Consider the following 15,277-nt stretch of genomic DNA (forward strand, 5'->3'; position numbering starts at 1 on the left):
AGAGACAGAGGAGACAGACAGAGGAGACAGACAGAGGAGACAGACAGAGGAGCAGACAGAGGAGACAGACAGAGGAGAAAGACAGAGGAGGAGACAGACAGAGGAGAAGAGACAGACAGAGGAGACAGACAGAGGAGACAGACAGAAGAGACAGAGGAGAGAGACAGAGGAGGAGACAGAGGAGCAGACAGAGGAGAAGAGACAGAGGAGACAGACAGAGGAGGAGACAGAGCAGACAGAGGAGAAGAGACAGACAGAGGAGACAGACAGAGGAGGAGACAGAGCAGACAGACAGAGGAGACAGACAGAAGAGACAGACAGAGGAGACAGAGGAGACAGACAGAGGAGACAGAGGAGACAGACAGAAGAGACAGAGGAGACAGACAGAAGAGACAGACAGAGGAGACAGACAGAGGAGCAGACAGAGGAGACAGACAGAGGAGACAGACAGAGGAGCAGACAGAGGAGACAGACAGAGGAGACAGACAGAGGAGCAGACAGAGGAGACAGACAGAGGAGACAGACAGAGGAGACAGATGAGGAGACAGACAGAGGAGGAGACAGACAGAGGATGAGACAGATTGAAAATGATAGAAATTAAAGTCTATTTTTAGCAGCATTAGCAGGAGTTACATGACGGACTTATGCAGAGCTGTAAATGCTAAGTCGCACTGTCACGGAAAAAAGATGAAATCATCTAAAATGGCTTGACAAAATCTATAACCACAGCAAGGTGATCAAGGAAGGCAAGTAGGTCAAGGAAAGTCTCCGTCACTGGTAGGATGAAAAAAATGTGTTGTGTAATACTGACTGAAGTGGGGGCAGGGATTACATCAAAAAACATTTAAATGAAACCAAACAAAACAAAATAATATTATTTGAAGCTGTTACAAAGTATTTTGAACGATGAATGGCTGATAAAACACTGTCTTCTTCCACTGCTCTCTCACAACTGTGTACTGTACATCCAATCATGAACTGTTTTTACAGGAATAGCAGCAGCTGTATCCAGATATTCAGAGAAGAGCATTGTTCAATTCAAATTTATTTGTAGAACACCAAATCACAACGTACATGGTCTCAAGGCACTTTATTTAAGTAGTGAGGTCGAGACCTCACAACATTACAGAGAAAACCGAACAGTTTCCACTGGTTTAGAGTTCTGCTGGAAAAGATGAAATGGAGAGAGAGGTCTTAATGGTAAATGGACTGTACCAGCATATGACCACATGGAATTCATGTTCAGAGAAGAACGACAAAATCACAGTGTCACTGGCACAGGTAGACGACTGTTCATTACATTCCACAATGTGAAAAAACTAATGAATGATCTTAGACATAACCTGAAAGGACAAGAATGTGCACAGCAAATGAAGTGGGAGTTTTTGTGCGCAGATTTGACAATTGGCCACAGCATGAGATCTTCAATTGAGGATAGTGTCATGATCAAACCAAACTAACTCAACTATTGCAAGGATTGCTACAAAATCTTCTACAGACGTTCATGGTGCCGACAGGATGAATTAGTGATCCTTTGACTTTCTCCAGTCAGCATTAACTCAAAATGGCAAGTTTTGCTGGGTGGATTGTGTCGGTCTATTTGGCAAAGGCAACTACTAGCAGTGTACGGCTCCTGTGTGTAGTGGGTCTCACAATTTCTCTGCATGTGGATTATTTATCCATTTATTTTAACAAGGACAGGGCAAACTATTGAAGGCTATTTTTCGTTTGTAGCTTCTTTACAGATGTCACAAGGATGTTTGAATCATCCTGCAGGGCAATACTAAAGAATAAAATGAAAATAAAATATTTCTGTCATTACATTGACAGAATAATATTAAAATATGCACCACAAAAACTCATAAGACCAGTCATAACAAACAAAATGAGAGCAATTCATTTGATAGAAACCTGGACTAAAGAGTGTTACAACCACCACCCACCCACCCCCACCCACCCCCACCCACCCACCCACCCACACACACACACACACACACACACACACACACACACACACACACACACACACACACACACACACACACACACACACACACACACACACACACACACACACACACACACACACACACACACACACACACACACACACACACACACACACACACACACACACACACGGAGTAATGGGGAACAAAAGAGAGAAAAACTAAGTAAGAGGCATAGCAAATACATATGAACCATGTGAAACATGCATGTTAAGGCAGCTAAATGTCATCAGCAACACTCAAATGTAACATGACGCTCACAAACCCCTCCATACTGTTTTGACCCATAACAGTGGGTTAACTGAAAAAAGTAAATAGCATTTTCAAAATTATTTTTGAGACAGTTCAGTTTCTCATCTCCTGTGTAATTCCCAGAGTATGTGTGGTTGATCAGCTGCAGAGCTGCACAACGTAAAGCTTCTAATCATGATAGTTTTACTTTTGACCTATTGATATCATTTTCCACCATATTTCCATTGACTCAAATGTTAAAAAACCTTCAGAAAAAGTCTTTAAAAATACTGTGAAGTAAACTTGTGACTCATGGCTCTATATTGTAAAAAGCAGCTTCAGACAAACGAAAGACAAACTACAAACAGGTCCATAGTGTTCTTACTTTCCATAAAAAGTGGTTTCAAATGATCTATTTTATTCAGACTGGCTCTGGAGGCGCGTCCAGCATTTCAAACATGTCTTCAATGACCTGCCAAAGACAGTTCTCCAGAGGAAAGTCATTGTCCACCAGATTGACCAGGAAGTAGTTATCGTGAATATACTTGATGATCATCCGTGAAGGAGACTCGTCTTCGTAAAGTTTGGCCCACTGCTCAATCCACAAGGCAAAAGCCTCATCCTGAGGAAGACAAGAGGACAGGTTTGGTGAGGGGGACGTCTACTAGACCAGTCAGAGTATCCAGGGTTATTGGTGGGGGGATATCATTTTCCAAAAATTGGAAGTGGGGGAAAAAGAAACTTGTCTGAGGCTGTTCAATAAATTCGGTAAACATTTGGTATACATCATCTGCAGGCAATATTAAGTTATCAAAGGAATATCATTGAAGACAATCCATTCTTTCACCTTCATTTTATAAAAACGCTGATGAATGAAACTCGGGGCACAGAGCAACGTTCAGACAGAGCACATGTTCATGGGTTACAATCCCCAGTAGAATGTTCCTGAATCCCCACACATGCTCACCTTCCAGAACATGAAGCTGACTGGGTCCACCACAGTGGGTTGAACAATCTCCCGGCCAGGGAAGATGCCCCATGTCACAGCGTTAGGTTGGAAGTCAAGGGCATTGGTCAGGTTTCGTCCCTGCATACACAATTGACATTACCACATATTAATATATCTGAGTTTACATATATGTAAACTCAGAAATAAACATGGAATAACATGTGCTTATCATTGAATTAAACTTACATGCACATTGACAATGTGGTAGTTGACACGGGGCTCATACTTCTTCAGTACTTTGAGGAGAGCGGTCACATTTTCACTGGAAGTGAAGAACTCCAGATAGGCCTGAGGATTATACCAAGAGGATTTTGTCAAAACACCAACGTATCACTTTGACAATAATATTATTATAATCAGTTACAAATAAGTCCTTTAAAATGTTTATACATTTGTATAATGTACTGATATTTTCACAAGGCTTCTTCAATGTACAACCACAACATCAAGGTACAGTTTTTCTGAATGAAACAGCCTCACAACAACTAAAATGATCTCATTCCTGTCTCACCTGATTTTTTGACACAGATTCTTGTGGTAGCTGTTCTCAAAGCACCACAAGCTGCTATAGTTGTAGTTCTATAGTTGTAGTTCTGGCCGTGCCATATCATACCGTCCACGAAAATACTGGTAGAATTTTGATAAAAACGTTCCGATGCACTCGACCATGACACAAACCTAAAGCGCGCAGCCCGGGCAGCGCATCAGCCAGCGTCAGCGACCGCAAACAAACCCCACATGATGCAAGGTGGTGATGACTCGCCATGCCCAGGAATTTTTTATTCATCATGCATCAATGTAACGCCGCCTGTTTTAATACAAGCTAGCGCTTAGCATGCACGCTAACGAGTGAAGTATGGATGGTGATGAAGAGTTTAAATTCTGAATTGTACTTTAAGAGAGAGAGCGACAACAAGGCAAAGTGTAGTAAATGCGGGGCGATTATTTCCTCGAGTCATGACAAACATTTAAGGCAACATGAAATTGATTCTGACCGAACAGACGAGCTACACGCAGCTGTAAAGTTATGATGGCACCATCAAAAATGAGGTTAAAAAAAGTGTCTTCCAAGCAGAGTGGACAGTAAAGTTTGCATTTATTCTTCCAGAAACAAACTCAATGAAGCCAGAATATGTGATTTGCTCAGAGTATGTTTTTGGTTGGCAAAAGTGGAAATTAAAAACGTCATTATGAATCTAGACAAAAACACTTTTAAGACTCTTATGTCTGCTCACACTGCAGGAGATGGTTCCCCAACAAGTCCAGATATTTAGCCTGATCGATATCTGGCAGACGTCGGCGAGGCCTTGACGAGTCTCTTTGATTATGTCGTTGCTAGTTCACACAGAGCAATCGTGTGACGATTTGCGAGCCCCGATTTGACGCTGATTTTCCACTGGATTTTGTCGGCGGCGGAAAATCGGGCTCAAAATCGCGTTGATTGAACTCGGCTCGAAAACTATCCCATGACTGTTACACATCATTAGATTATTATTACTTATACATTAATGTAAAATCTGGATTTTACTACTTTGAACTATTTTGCCCCCAACTACATCTAATGATTATTTTCCTGTAAAAATTCTGAAAATATTGAGAACTGCCGTCACAACTGTTAGTTATAAGTTCTTGAATGGACACATTTAATGATGGTTCAATTTTTTTTGGTTCCGGGTTACAGCTATAAACTGAACACATCCTTTAAAGTGCATGGTGGGATGATGCTCTCAAAGTTTGATGTGTTTTCTCCTTTGGCAGCCACATCTGTCCCAGGAGAACCCCACCTTTGTTTTTTCGATATCCAATACGGGACATGGGGATTGGTGATGGTGAAATTGACATGGTATGATAATTACTTTTCCAAAGCATGGTATACCATTAAACCAGTGATTAAAAGGAGACAAAGCGTTCCAACCTTCTGAAAGACGTAGCCTCCTGCAGGTCCCCAGCCCACTATAGGGTCTGTGGAGGGTTTGCCATTGATGTTGGGTTGGGAGTTGATTGTTAGGACTCCTCGTCTGTTCACCTTCTCCAGCTCATCCTTCATCAGGTTGGTCTCTGGGGCCAGTGGCTCATCATTCCATGGAAGACACATCACCTAATATAGGAATAAGAAGAAGAACAATGTTTATTTATAAAGCACAACAGATACACAGGTTGAAATAGCCTCAGATCCTCGGGCAGGGAGTTCCAGCGCTGAGGGTCCATGACTACAAAAGTGACATTGAGTCTTGAGCCAAGTGGCAACGCACCATGACATCACCCACTGGTTTTTGTGAACTGTCATCTTGAAGCCCTGAGTTTTGAGATTTTGAAAGGCGCCCTCTTGTTTTTATGAGAAAAGAATTAACAGTATTTGGATGAAAAGGTAGAGCGGGGAGGAGCGAGGGTTGGGCTTGACGGAGAACTCCAGGACACTGCACGCCCACCTACACCTGCGACCTGTACTGCTCCATGTACAGTCACTGCTGACATGTTGTGTGTTAGTTAACATTACGGTTCATAAAGTGTTGAGTAACAACATTAGGGGTGCACCGATCTACATATGTATATGTATGTATGTATGTACGCACACACACACACACACACACACACACACACACACACACACACACACACACACACACACACACACACACACACACACACACACACACACACACACACACACACACACACACACACACACACACACACACACACACACACACACACACACACACACACACACACACACACACATACCTACCTCCACTACTAACTCCATCCTTGTGGAAACAATGAAATCTGTTTTAGACTACCTCACCTGTTACATCTAAAAATGTTTTTACAAATATTTATACTAATTTGTTTAATAGATGTTATGTTTTATCGTTTGGTTCAACAAAAAATAGAAAATTCCAAGAATGATTGTGTACGCTGTGATTTATAGTTTAGGGCGGGAAAAAAAATCGGAAACGGAAAAGATCAGTATTGGCAGGTTAGACTCTACAAAATCGGCAATTGGGATAGGCAAAGAAAATTGCAATGGATACACCCCTAAATAACAGTGATAGCTTGTTGTCAGTGTCGCTGATTAATGTTAGCTAGCAATTAGCTGTAACCATAGACTATTTAGCAATAAGTTACATACACACAACATAACGATAAGTCATTGCAGTTAACCGTTGGTGTCTCGATTGGCTGTTTGTTCAAGACCGAGCAGATCAGCAAATGATAATAACACCACAGAACACTGTTAGGAACATGCAATTCTACCAGTTGGGTGAATGAAGTACAGTACAACATTATATTATAGTGATAATATCAAGTTTTTGTAGGCTATTGTGCTGAATTACCGTCCTGTTATTTCATTCAAGTTATCAAAATCTTTAGATTTTTTTGGATCACACCTGGTGTGACGTCACGGTGAATTTCAATTATTGTTTTCTCAACATAATCTTATTTTCCCGGATAAAACATGCTTGAAAATGAACGAAACTTTGCAAATGCCTCACGTGTGATTAGGAATTCTAAATGTTAGTTTTCAGGCGTGGGTGTGGAAAAACGGCCCTATAGCACCCCAACAAAAATTCAATGTTGAAACTCTAACATACAGTTGTAGCTGCATAAACATTTGGAGGCTCATAAAATGTAAATGTATCATGTGCAGACAACGACCCTACAAAAAAGCCTCATGAGTCATACCCTAATTCCACCACGCAGTCCGCCATTTTGTATTGAGTGTGCACGAGGGTCCACCCTTGCTGCTTGCAGCTTTAATTATTATTATTATTAGGGCCCGAGCACCAGGGGTGCAAAGGCCCTCCTGTTTAAAATAGGCAAACCTTTTGTCCACTGCAGTTTGGCTGGGCTGTGATGTAGCAGGTGAAGACCTCAAACACGCTCTCTTCCTTCATCAGCTCCTCACCCCACATATGCAGCAGTGCATCTTTAGACGACTTGCTCTTCAGGTAGAACAAGTAGTAGTCGTTTAACTCGCCAAAAGCTGGAGATGAGGAGTTTCCCCTAAAGAAATCAGCAACCGCAATGTGAGTTGACAGCACATGCTTAAAAACACCAATTCACATAAATCTATAAATCAAAACAGAGTAAAATTGTTAATAATTTTACATTTATTATACGATTGAAATGCATATGTAAGGAAGTTGCCATTTAAGTTGTGTCATTTGTTGAGTTCATGGGTAATCGTGGGTAATAAAGCTTGCCATCTGCCGTTGGGGAACTCATCCCAGTCCTGGGTTCTGTAGATATAGCTCTTTGGTCTGGAAGCCCAGAAGATGGGTCGAACATCTTCTACTTTCCGTTTGGGATGGGCACTTACCGCCCAGGGAAGAGGCCGCCTAGTAGGGGAAAAAGACAGTACAAAAGTCTAGGCCATTTTGAATCAGACAAACGACAGCAGAGGCCTGTTCCTCAAAACAAAGGGAACCTGCTTATACTCTCTTTAAGATATCTGTTTTCACAAATCCTAATGCTGGTAATAGACTCCTCTCTTCCAGTCCTCGAGGGCGTTTCACCTGCAGCGGCCCGTCACTGTGTTGTCGTGTCAAAATAAATAATAAAAATAAAAATACATTTTATAAAATTCTGTAGGAGCGGCGGCAATGATTTTGCGGCCACAAAATGAACGTAGCGGAAACCCTAATATGATATCTTCACACCTCACAACCCTTAAGCTTGACAGAAATAGTGATTTGGGTTGATTTTCATCAATATGAAAAAAATTATTGAGATGTGATTATTTTCCATATTGCGCAGGCCTACATAAGCCGGTTTTACAATCTCATTCTCAGGCCTGCATCCCTCTCATAATTGTTACTATAAAGTAATAGTCATTTTATCATTCTGGCAATCAATAACACTCACCTATGATTAAAAGTTTAAACTTCTGATACCTGAACATCTCAACAATTTAATAAATATGGAATAGCCCCAGTGTGTAATTTTTGTACTTTTCTGGCAGCATCTGGTAGTAAAGTTGCAAACCACAACCAACTGAGCGACTGACAGGGGACAATTTATGGTGGCGCACCGCTGATTAAATTTCTGGGGTGAGGTCGAATTGTCAAAGTGGCTTAAGGAAGTTTCCTAAATCTTGACGTGACCCGGAAGTATTTGATCAGCACCATGATAAGACCTGTTCGGATTCTCTAAATGCATAGGAAAGTAGCTTCAATGCCTCCTCTCCTATCTCCTTTAGCATAGGGTATACTGGAGTGATGTGAGAGTAAGGAGATATAGACGACCCACAATTCATTGCGGCAGCGATACTTAAGGTGACGCGCCATGCATGGACGTAAACGATTCATCCGAAGTAGAAGTTGTAGAAGTAGAAGAGTATGAATATGACCCAGAAGAGATGTCATCATGTAAGTTACTGTTACATATGGATAACTGACATCTGATGTCATACGGTGGTAAAACACTGAAACATGCTGATGGAGCCGCTGAGGTTTTTGTAGTTCATTTTCGGAAATGTGTAGTTTCACCACGACAGACGCATCAACAACATCCGCCTTTGCGTGATGACGTAGTTTAGTGTCAGTGGAGTCGGGTTCTCTGAGCAGCTGTCAGCTTTTCCTATGTCCAATGAGTTGTCCTTGACACCTTTCCTTGACCTCATGACGTTTTCCACTGAGGTCAAGGAAGAGTAGATAGGAAGGACAATTCAACCTCACCCCTGGTTACCGGCAGCTTCTGGAAATTCAACGTGAACGCAACGTATTCCAGACCGTTTTGTTACAACAACCGTATTCAACACGACGTAAAAACATGAAGATTCACACGGAGGTCCACATCATGCAACTATATTTAACTCATTCAAAGTTGATTATACATATGAACACAGTTATGGACAATATATTCAATTTCTGTGAATAAGTTCTTCTAAATATTACACACTGTAGCTTTAAGTTCTAGAAGTTGCCATTTCTTTCCTAAAACTCCATGACTACAGTCTTTTGCTAAAATGACTAATGTCCAACTCACCTCGGGTCTTCTATCCACAGTCCCAGCTGTCTGAGCACCTCCATGGTGGCGACCTCTCGATTTAGTGTGTAGAAGTGAAGGCCTGGTACTTTGCCACTGTCCAGTAGCACGCGGCACATCTCCACGGCCTGGTGTATCCCATAGTTGCGTATAGCAGCATCGTTGTCTTTGATGGGCTCAATGACGTTGGTGATCTCCTCTGGCACCTCAAGTTTTGATAGCTTGACAAGCTGACGCAGGGACTGGTAGCCCTAGGACACAAACAGGTTGAGGTCCAGCTTTAAAAGGATTTCATTATACATACTGAAAACAAATTGCTTTATGAGACACTGAGATAAGGATGTAGCTTCTATTTAGCCCTGCAGGGGCCATGTTTCCCATTAATTACCTAGACTGTTGGACATTCATACATCGCTGTTATTGATCACATTCAGAGTTAAATGTCTTGCCCAAGGATGGCATGCGTACTGGGGGAAGCTTGGATCGAACCACCAACCTTTGGGTTAGTGGACGACCGACTCTACCCCCTGAGCCACAGCCACCCACACGTGCATTAAATTGGGAAGAGATTGAATCACTAATGTGTTCGTCAAAATCTCCTGAAACCTTTACTCAGGGCCATAAGAGATTGAATGTGCAAGACCACCAAAATGAGATTAAGCCACAAACATCAAGAGATAAAATACTCTGATTACTTTCTAATGAATCATTGATAAAAAAGTAATGAAATGTGAGAATAGTAGGCTACGTAGCCTGTATTTATGTGTTGTTGTTACTATATATGAGTGACTGTAAAGTACTAGTAGCTTCAGTGATCATAGGTTTCCTGATACAAACCCCAGTCCTTTTGAACAGATAAAGGTAATCCAGTCTGGGATTTCAGATGCGCGAGAGAATGTAAGATCTGCTTATGGGAATTAAATGAGAAAGGATAAGAAATCCTTTACTTAAGGGAGATCTTTCTCCTCCACAGTGTCAGAGCTGCTCAATGTGGGAACTGTTGTGTTTCTCTGGAATATTGTGAGATCTCCAACTCACTATGTAAAGTGACCTGAGACGATGTATGTTGTGATTTGGCGCTATACAAATAAAGTTGAATCGAATTAAGTAAAGGTACCAATAACGCAAAAACACTCAAATTCGAGTCCTGCACAAGAAAGAAAAGAAAGCATCCTGCACAGGTAAAAGCAGCCTCCATATGTGTTGGTAGGAAAGTTCAAGTACTGTAAAATGTGAATAAAAAACAGGGCTGGCCAACACATTTTAAAAAGTAGATCAATGAATGGTTTCTTTAGTTAATATAGGACTGAGTGGACATGCTAGAATTTCCCAATGGCAATCAACCTGTTCTGCATGATGATAACAGTATGCAACAGTAAGAACAGTGAATTACCTGAATGGGGAAGATGCCAGGTAGGATGGGACATGTGATACCAATGGCTCTGCAGTCATCCAGAAACTTGAGGAAAGTGTCTGATCTGAAGAACAGCTGGGTGATTACAAAGTCTGCTCCAGCATCCACCTTCTCCTTAAGGTGTCGGAGATCCTCCTCATAGCTCTCAGCCTCAGGGTGGCCTGTGGGGTAGCCTGGACACACCAGCATATGTACAATCACTAAACAATACTTCAAGTTGAGTACCACCTACATGGTCTCCTGCTAATCAAGGTGGAAAAACCTACCAGCAACACAAATGTCAAAGTAGTCATCAAACTCTGAACGGATATGTTTAACAAGGTCAATGGCATAGTTGAAGCCCCCATCCTCTTCTTCCCAGTCTGCTCCCACTGGGTCTGTGGGGATATTACAATATTACACCTGACAATGTCATGAAAAACTAAATAAACACACACACATGCATACACACATATACTGTATATATACAGCGCATCCAGAAAGTATTCACAGTGCTTCACTCTTTCCACATTTTGTCATGTTACAGCCTTATTCCAAAATGGAATAAATTATTTTTTTCCCTCAAAATTATACACACAATACCCCATAGTGACAAAATGAAAAAAGTTTGTTTGAATTTTTTGCAAATTTATTCAAAATAAAGATCAAAAATATAACATGTACATAAATATTCATTATATTATTCATAAAACATTCCTTTGAGCTCAGGTGCATCCTGTTTCCACTCATCATCGTCCACCTGTGGTAAATTCAGTAGGTTGGAAAGGCACACAAAAGGTCCCACAGTTGACAGTGCATGTCAGAGCATGTCCAAGGAATTGTCTGTAGACCTCCGAGACAGGATTGTTTCGAGGCACAGATCTGGGGAAGGGTACAAAAAAATGTCTGCAGCATTGAAGGTCCCAAAAAGCACAGTGGCCTCCATCATCCTTAAATGGAAGAAGTTTGGAACCACCAGGACTCTTCCTAGAGCCGGCCACCCAGCCAAACTGAGCGATCGGGGAGAAGGGCCTTAGTCAGAAAAATTAATAATCAGAATTTTACAACTCAATTTTCGCTTCGTTCCTTACGGCTGAACATCACGTACCTAGAGACCGTGATGTTGTGTTTACATTGTACGCTACATGTGGGCATGGCTAAACAAGAGCAACCGACTGGAATAATTGGACCGGCAGAAGCTGCATGAAAAGCTAGCATATCGAAGCGTTGCATCTTTTTTCCCCAGAGTTCCAATTTGGCGATGAGATATACGAGCATTCCAGGCAGCAGTGTCTCTGCAGAAAGAGACTTCCTACTGCGCAGCAGAGCACGTAGCCTCCCCCTGTTCTTAACGTTCAGCTTCCACCAGCTAAGCACCTTTGCTCTGTAGGCTACACCTAAATGTAGGTTTGTTTTTTTGTCTCTGGGTTTTATGCTCATAGCCCATAACAAGATGATTTTGTTGGAAGACAAGTGTTTATTTATTTGTGGATAAGAGCAGCTTTTAATGTTTTCAAGTTTAGAACACGTTGAAGTCTTTTTTTGCTGCAACAGGCACATTTGTTATTGTTTTTTTTGCTGGGATATATATTGGCATATATAACCTTCCAGTGGACATATCTCTTCCATTGATTACTATTAATAAAATATAATGGAAAGAAATTTATCTGTTTATTTTTCATTATTGATCAATACAAAAAAAAAATTTGATGCATCAAGATGTATTGATAATCGTATCGTAGCCCTCTGAATCGAAATGGGATTCAATCACGAGGTGCCAAAAGATTCCCACCCCTACCATGAACCCGACAGAGCTCCAGCATTTCTCTGTGGAGAGAGGAGAACCTTACAGAAAGACGACCATTGCTGCAGCACTCTACCAATCAGGCCTGTATGGTAGAGTGGCCAGACGGAAGCCACTCCTCAGTAAAAGGCACACGACAGCCCGTCTGGAGTTTGCCAAAAGGCACCTGAAAGACTCTCAGACCATGAGAAACATAATGTTTGGTCTCATGAAACAAAGATTCAACTCTTTGGCCTGAATGCCAAGCGTCATGTCTGGAGGAAACCAGGCACCGCTCATCACCTGGCGAATACCATCCCTACAGTGAAGCATAGTGGTGGCAGCATCATGCTGTCTGGATGTTTATCAGAGGCAGGAACTGGGAGACTAGTCAGGATCGAGGGAAAGATGAATGCAGCAATGTTCGGAGCGCTCTGGTCCTCAGACTGGGGTGAAGGTTCGTCTTCCAACAGGACCTTGAGCACACAGCCAAGATAACAAAGGAGTGGCTATGGGACAACTCTGTGAATGTCCTTGAGTGGCCCAGCCAGAGCCCAGACTTGAACCCGATTGAACCTCTCTGGAGAGATGGGAAAAGGTGCTGTGCACCGACGCTCCCCATCTGACATGATGGAGCTTGACAGGTCCTGCAAAGAAGAATGGGAGCAACTGCCAAAAAATAGGTGTGCCAAGTTTGTAGCCTCATACTCAAAAAGACTTGAGGCTGTAATTAGTGCCAATGGTGCTTCAACAAAGTATTGAGCAAACGCTGTGAATACTTATGTACATGTTATATTTTCGTTCTTCATTTTTAATAAATTTGCAAAAATTTCAAACATTATGTTTGTCATTATGGGGTATTATGTTTTTGGAATAAGGCTGTAACATAACAAAATGTGGAAAAAGTGAAGGACTGTGAATGCTTTCTGGATGCACTGTATATATACACAAACACATATGGTAAATGGACTGTATTTATGTTGCGCTTTTCTAGTCCTATTGACCATCCGCCCGGGGCAGTAAGCGATGTTGGAGAAAGCTTGTTTCTCTCTTTGAGGTGATTTTCCTGCTCTGATCAGGCCGCGAACCCGCGACCTCGGGTGCGCCAGACCAGCACTGCAACCTTTGGGCTTTAGTGCCAATCCGCGAGCAGGACTTAAGGTGTTGACGCGTGATGTTTTCGAGCTGCACTCAGAGTTGTGCGGTGCGACCCGAGACATTTGTTTCGTTTTCGATTCACAGAGGAGGAAATCGTGAGGAAATATTCGCTGATTTCTACAAAACGTGTTTCGCTCTAGAATGTCTTTTAAAGGATACAAGAGTATGCAGTCGCCACCCTTTCATTGGTCTGCGAGGGCAAAGATCTGTACTAACAGAACTAGAGTCACATCCAGTCACTGCTATATTCCAGTCCCTCTGAATCACAGAAGAGCGCACTACATGGAATCACTCCTTGAACGAAGGAGGTTAACAAACGTCCCCTCTCCTACCTCCTCTAAGGGCCATGATGTTCTTGAGGCCCAGGTGCTTTGCCTTGGCCAGGTGCCCAGTGATAATCTCTCTGGTCTGGTTGCAGCAGGTCAGGTGGAGGACGCTCTCTAGGCCACAATAGTTGACTGCCGTGCTGGCAATCATCATGGAGGAGGTTTCCTTGTCGGAGCCCGGATCGCCCGCTGGGTGCCAGGTGATGTCGATGAACAAGGGGCCGCCGGAGCCCATTCGGTCAAATCTGAAAAACATTGACATGCACCAGCCACGTTATTCTCTCTGTCCTTCCATCTCGTACTTGTGACTCGTGTGCGGTCTTCGGTGATTCTACGTGCCACGTGCCTGGAGAGGAGGTTGACAGCGCCACTGGTTGTGCGAGGAGGGAAGAACTCCAGCGAGAACCAGCGGTCCGCCGACTCCATCCTCCTCCGCATCTTGTCCCGCAGTCGGTCCGAGCGGTCCGCGTCGAGCACGGGCGTGGAGCTGCGGGAGCTCTCCTTGGAGCTCTCCCCGCCGCTGTTGCTGGCCCCGCTGGAGTCGCTCCAGCTGCCCTCCCCTCGTGGAGCCTGGTTCACCATGGTGGCGAGAGACACTGGGGAGAGACGAAGAGCGTGTTGACTGCCTCACTCGGCCATGCTCACTACGTTACCGTACACGGTGCGGCACACCCCACTGAAGACACGCGCCGTCGATTTACTGCAGGTACACGCGAGGTATAAAAGGCCCGTTAGAGGACGGCAGGTCCCACACATGGCCGGACAGTGACGCATCAAAGCCCGTCCGGCTGCGACCTCATATCGCGGAGCGCAGCTAGCTGCTGGCGCTCGAGCTGTCGTTAGCCCATTGGCCGTTAAATAAGAAGCCACGTTCCTCCACACGGAGCTGGAGTCTAACCCCGGGAACAGAGAGGAACCATTGCGTCTCCCACCTCCTGCGGTCGTTGTCTGAGTCACCGGTGTAGTGTTGAACGTGTTCGTCCACGACGGGGACGAGAGACTCAGCAGGCGGACACTTCTTCTTCTTCTGTCTGGTGCCTCTCCGGCAGGCTGCACACTGGAGAGCGCAACGCCGCCCTCTACAGGCGACCGGGGGCTAGTTCATCTATATTCAATTCACTTCAAAGCAGCTTCATTGGCATGAGAAACAAGTTTATGTTGCCAAAGTTACGAGTGCAGTTACATGTTTCAAAAAACAACAAATAAAACGAAGAAAGTACATACATAATAGCAGTGAACTAGTTATATATATATACACACATACATATATATGTGTGTGTATATACATATGTTATATACATACATACATATACATATATATGTACACAAAGATAAATTATGATAAAGTGTAAGTGTAAACATTGCAATTCAAATTAA

At 43.1% G+C, this 15,277-nt stretch overlaps 1 protein-coding gene and 1 long non-coding RNA gene across 2 annotated transcripts; both read right to left on the reverse strand.

Annotated features, from left to right (window-relative positions):
- Window positions 1–2,621: 2,621 nt before the first annotated feature.
- mthfr (methylenetetrahydrofolate reductase (NAD(P)H)) lies at window positions 2,622–14,987 on the reverse strand. Its single transcript, XM_035644524.1, has 12 exons — window positions 14,833–14,987; window positions 14,247–14,496; window positions 13,907–14,145; window positions 10,921–11,031; window positions 10,634–10,827; window positions 9,241–9,491; window positions 7,458–7,592; window positions 7,077–7,257; window positions 5,165–5,347; window positions 3,436–3,537; window positions 3,208–3,327; window positions 2,622–2,862 (listed from the first exon to the last, which is right to left on the reverse strand). Exons 2-12 carry the CDS (start codon window positions 14,480–14,482, stop codon window positions 2,662–2,664), a joined length of 1,953 nt encoding a protein of 650 aa, XP_035500417.1. The 5' UTR covers window positions 14,483–14,496; window positions 14,833–14,987; the 3' UTR covers window positions 2,622–2,661.
- On the reverse strand, window positions 11,261–13,899 carry LOC118316575. Its single transcript, XR_004795224.1, has 2 exons — window positions 13,734–13,899; window positions 11,261–11,643 (listed from the first exon to the last, which is right to left on the reverse strand). It is a non-coding gene; the product is annotated as an uncharacterized LOC118316575 (long non-coding RNA).
- Window positions 14,988–15,277: the final 290 nt, after the last annotated feature.

Source organism: Scophthalmus maximus, chromosome 3 (genome assembly GCF_022379125.1).
Source record: "Scophthalmus maximus strain ysfricsl-2021 chromosome 3, ASM2237912v1, whole genome shotgun sequence".
NCBI lineage: Eukaryota > Metazoa > Chordata > Actinopteri > Pleuronectiformes > Scophthalmidae > Scophthalmus > Scophthalmus maximus.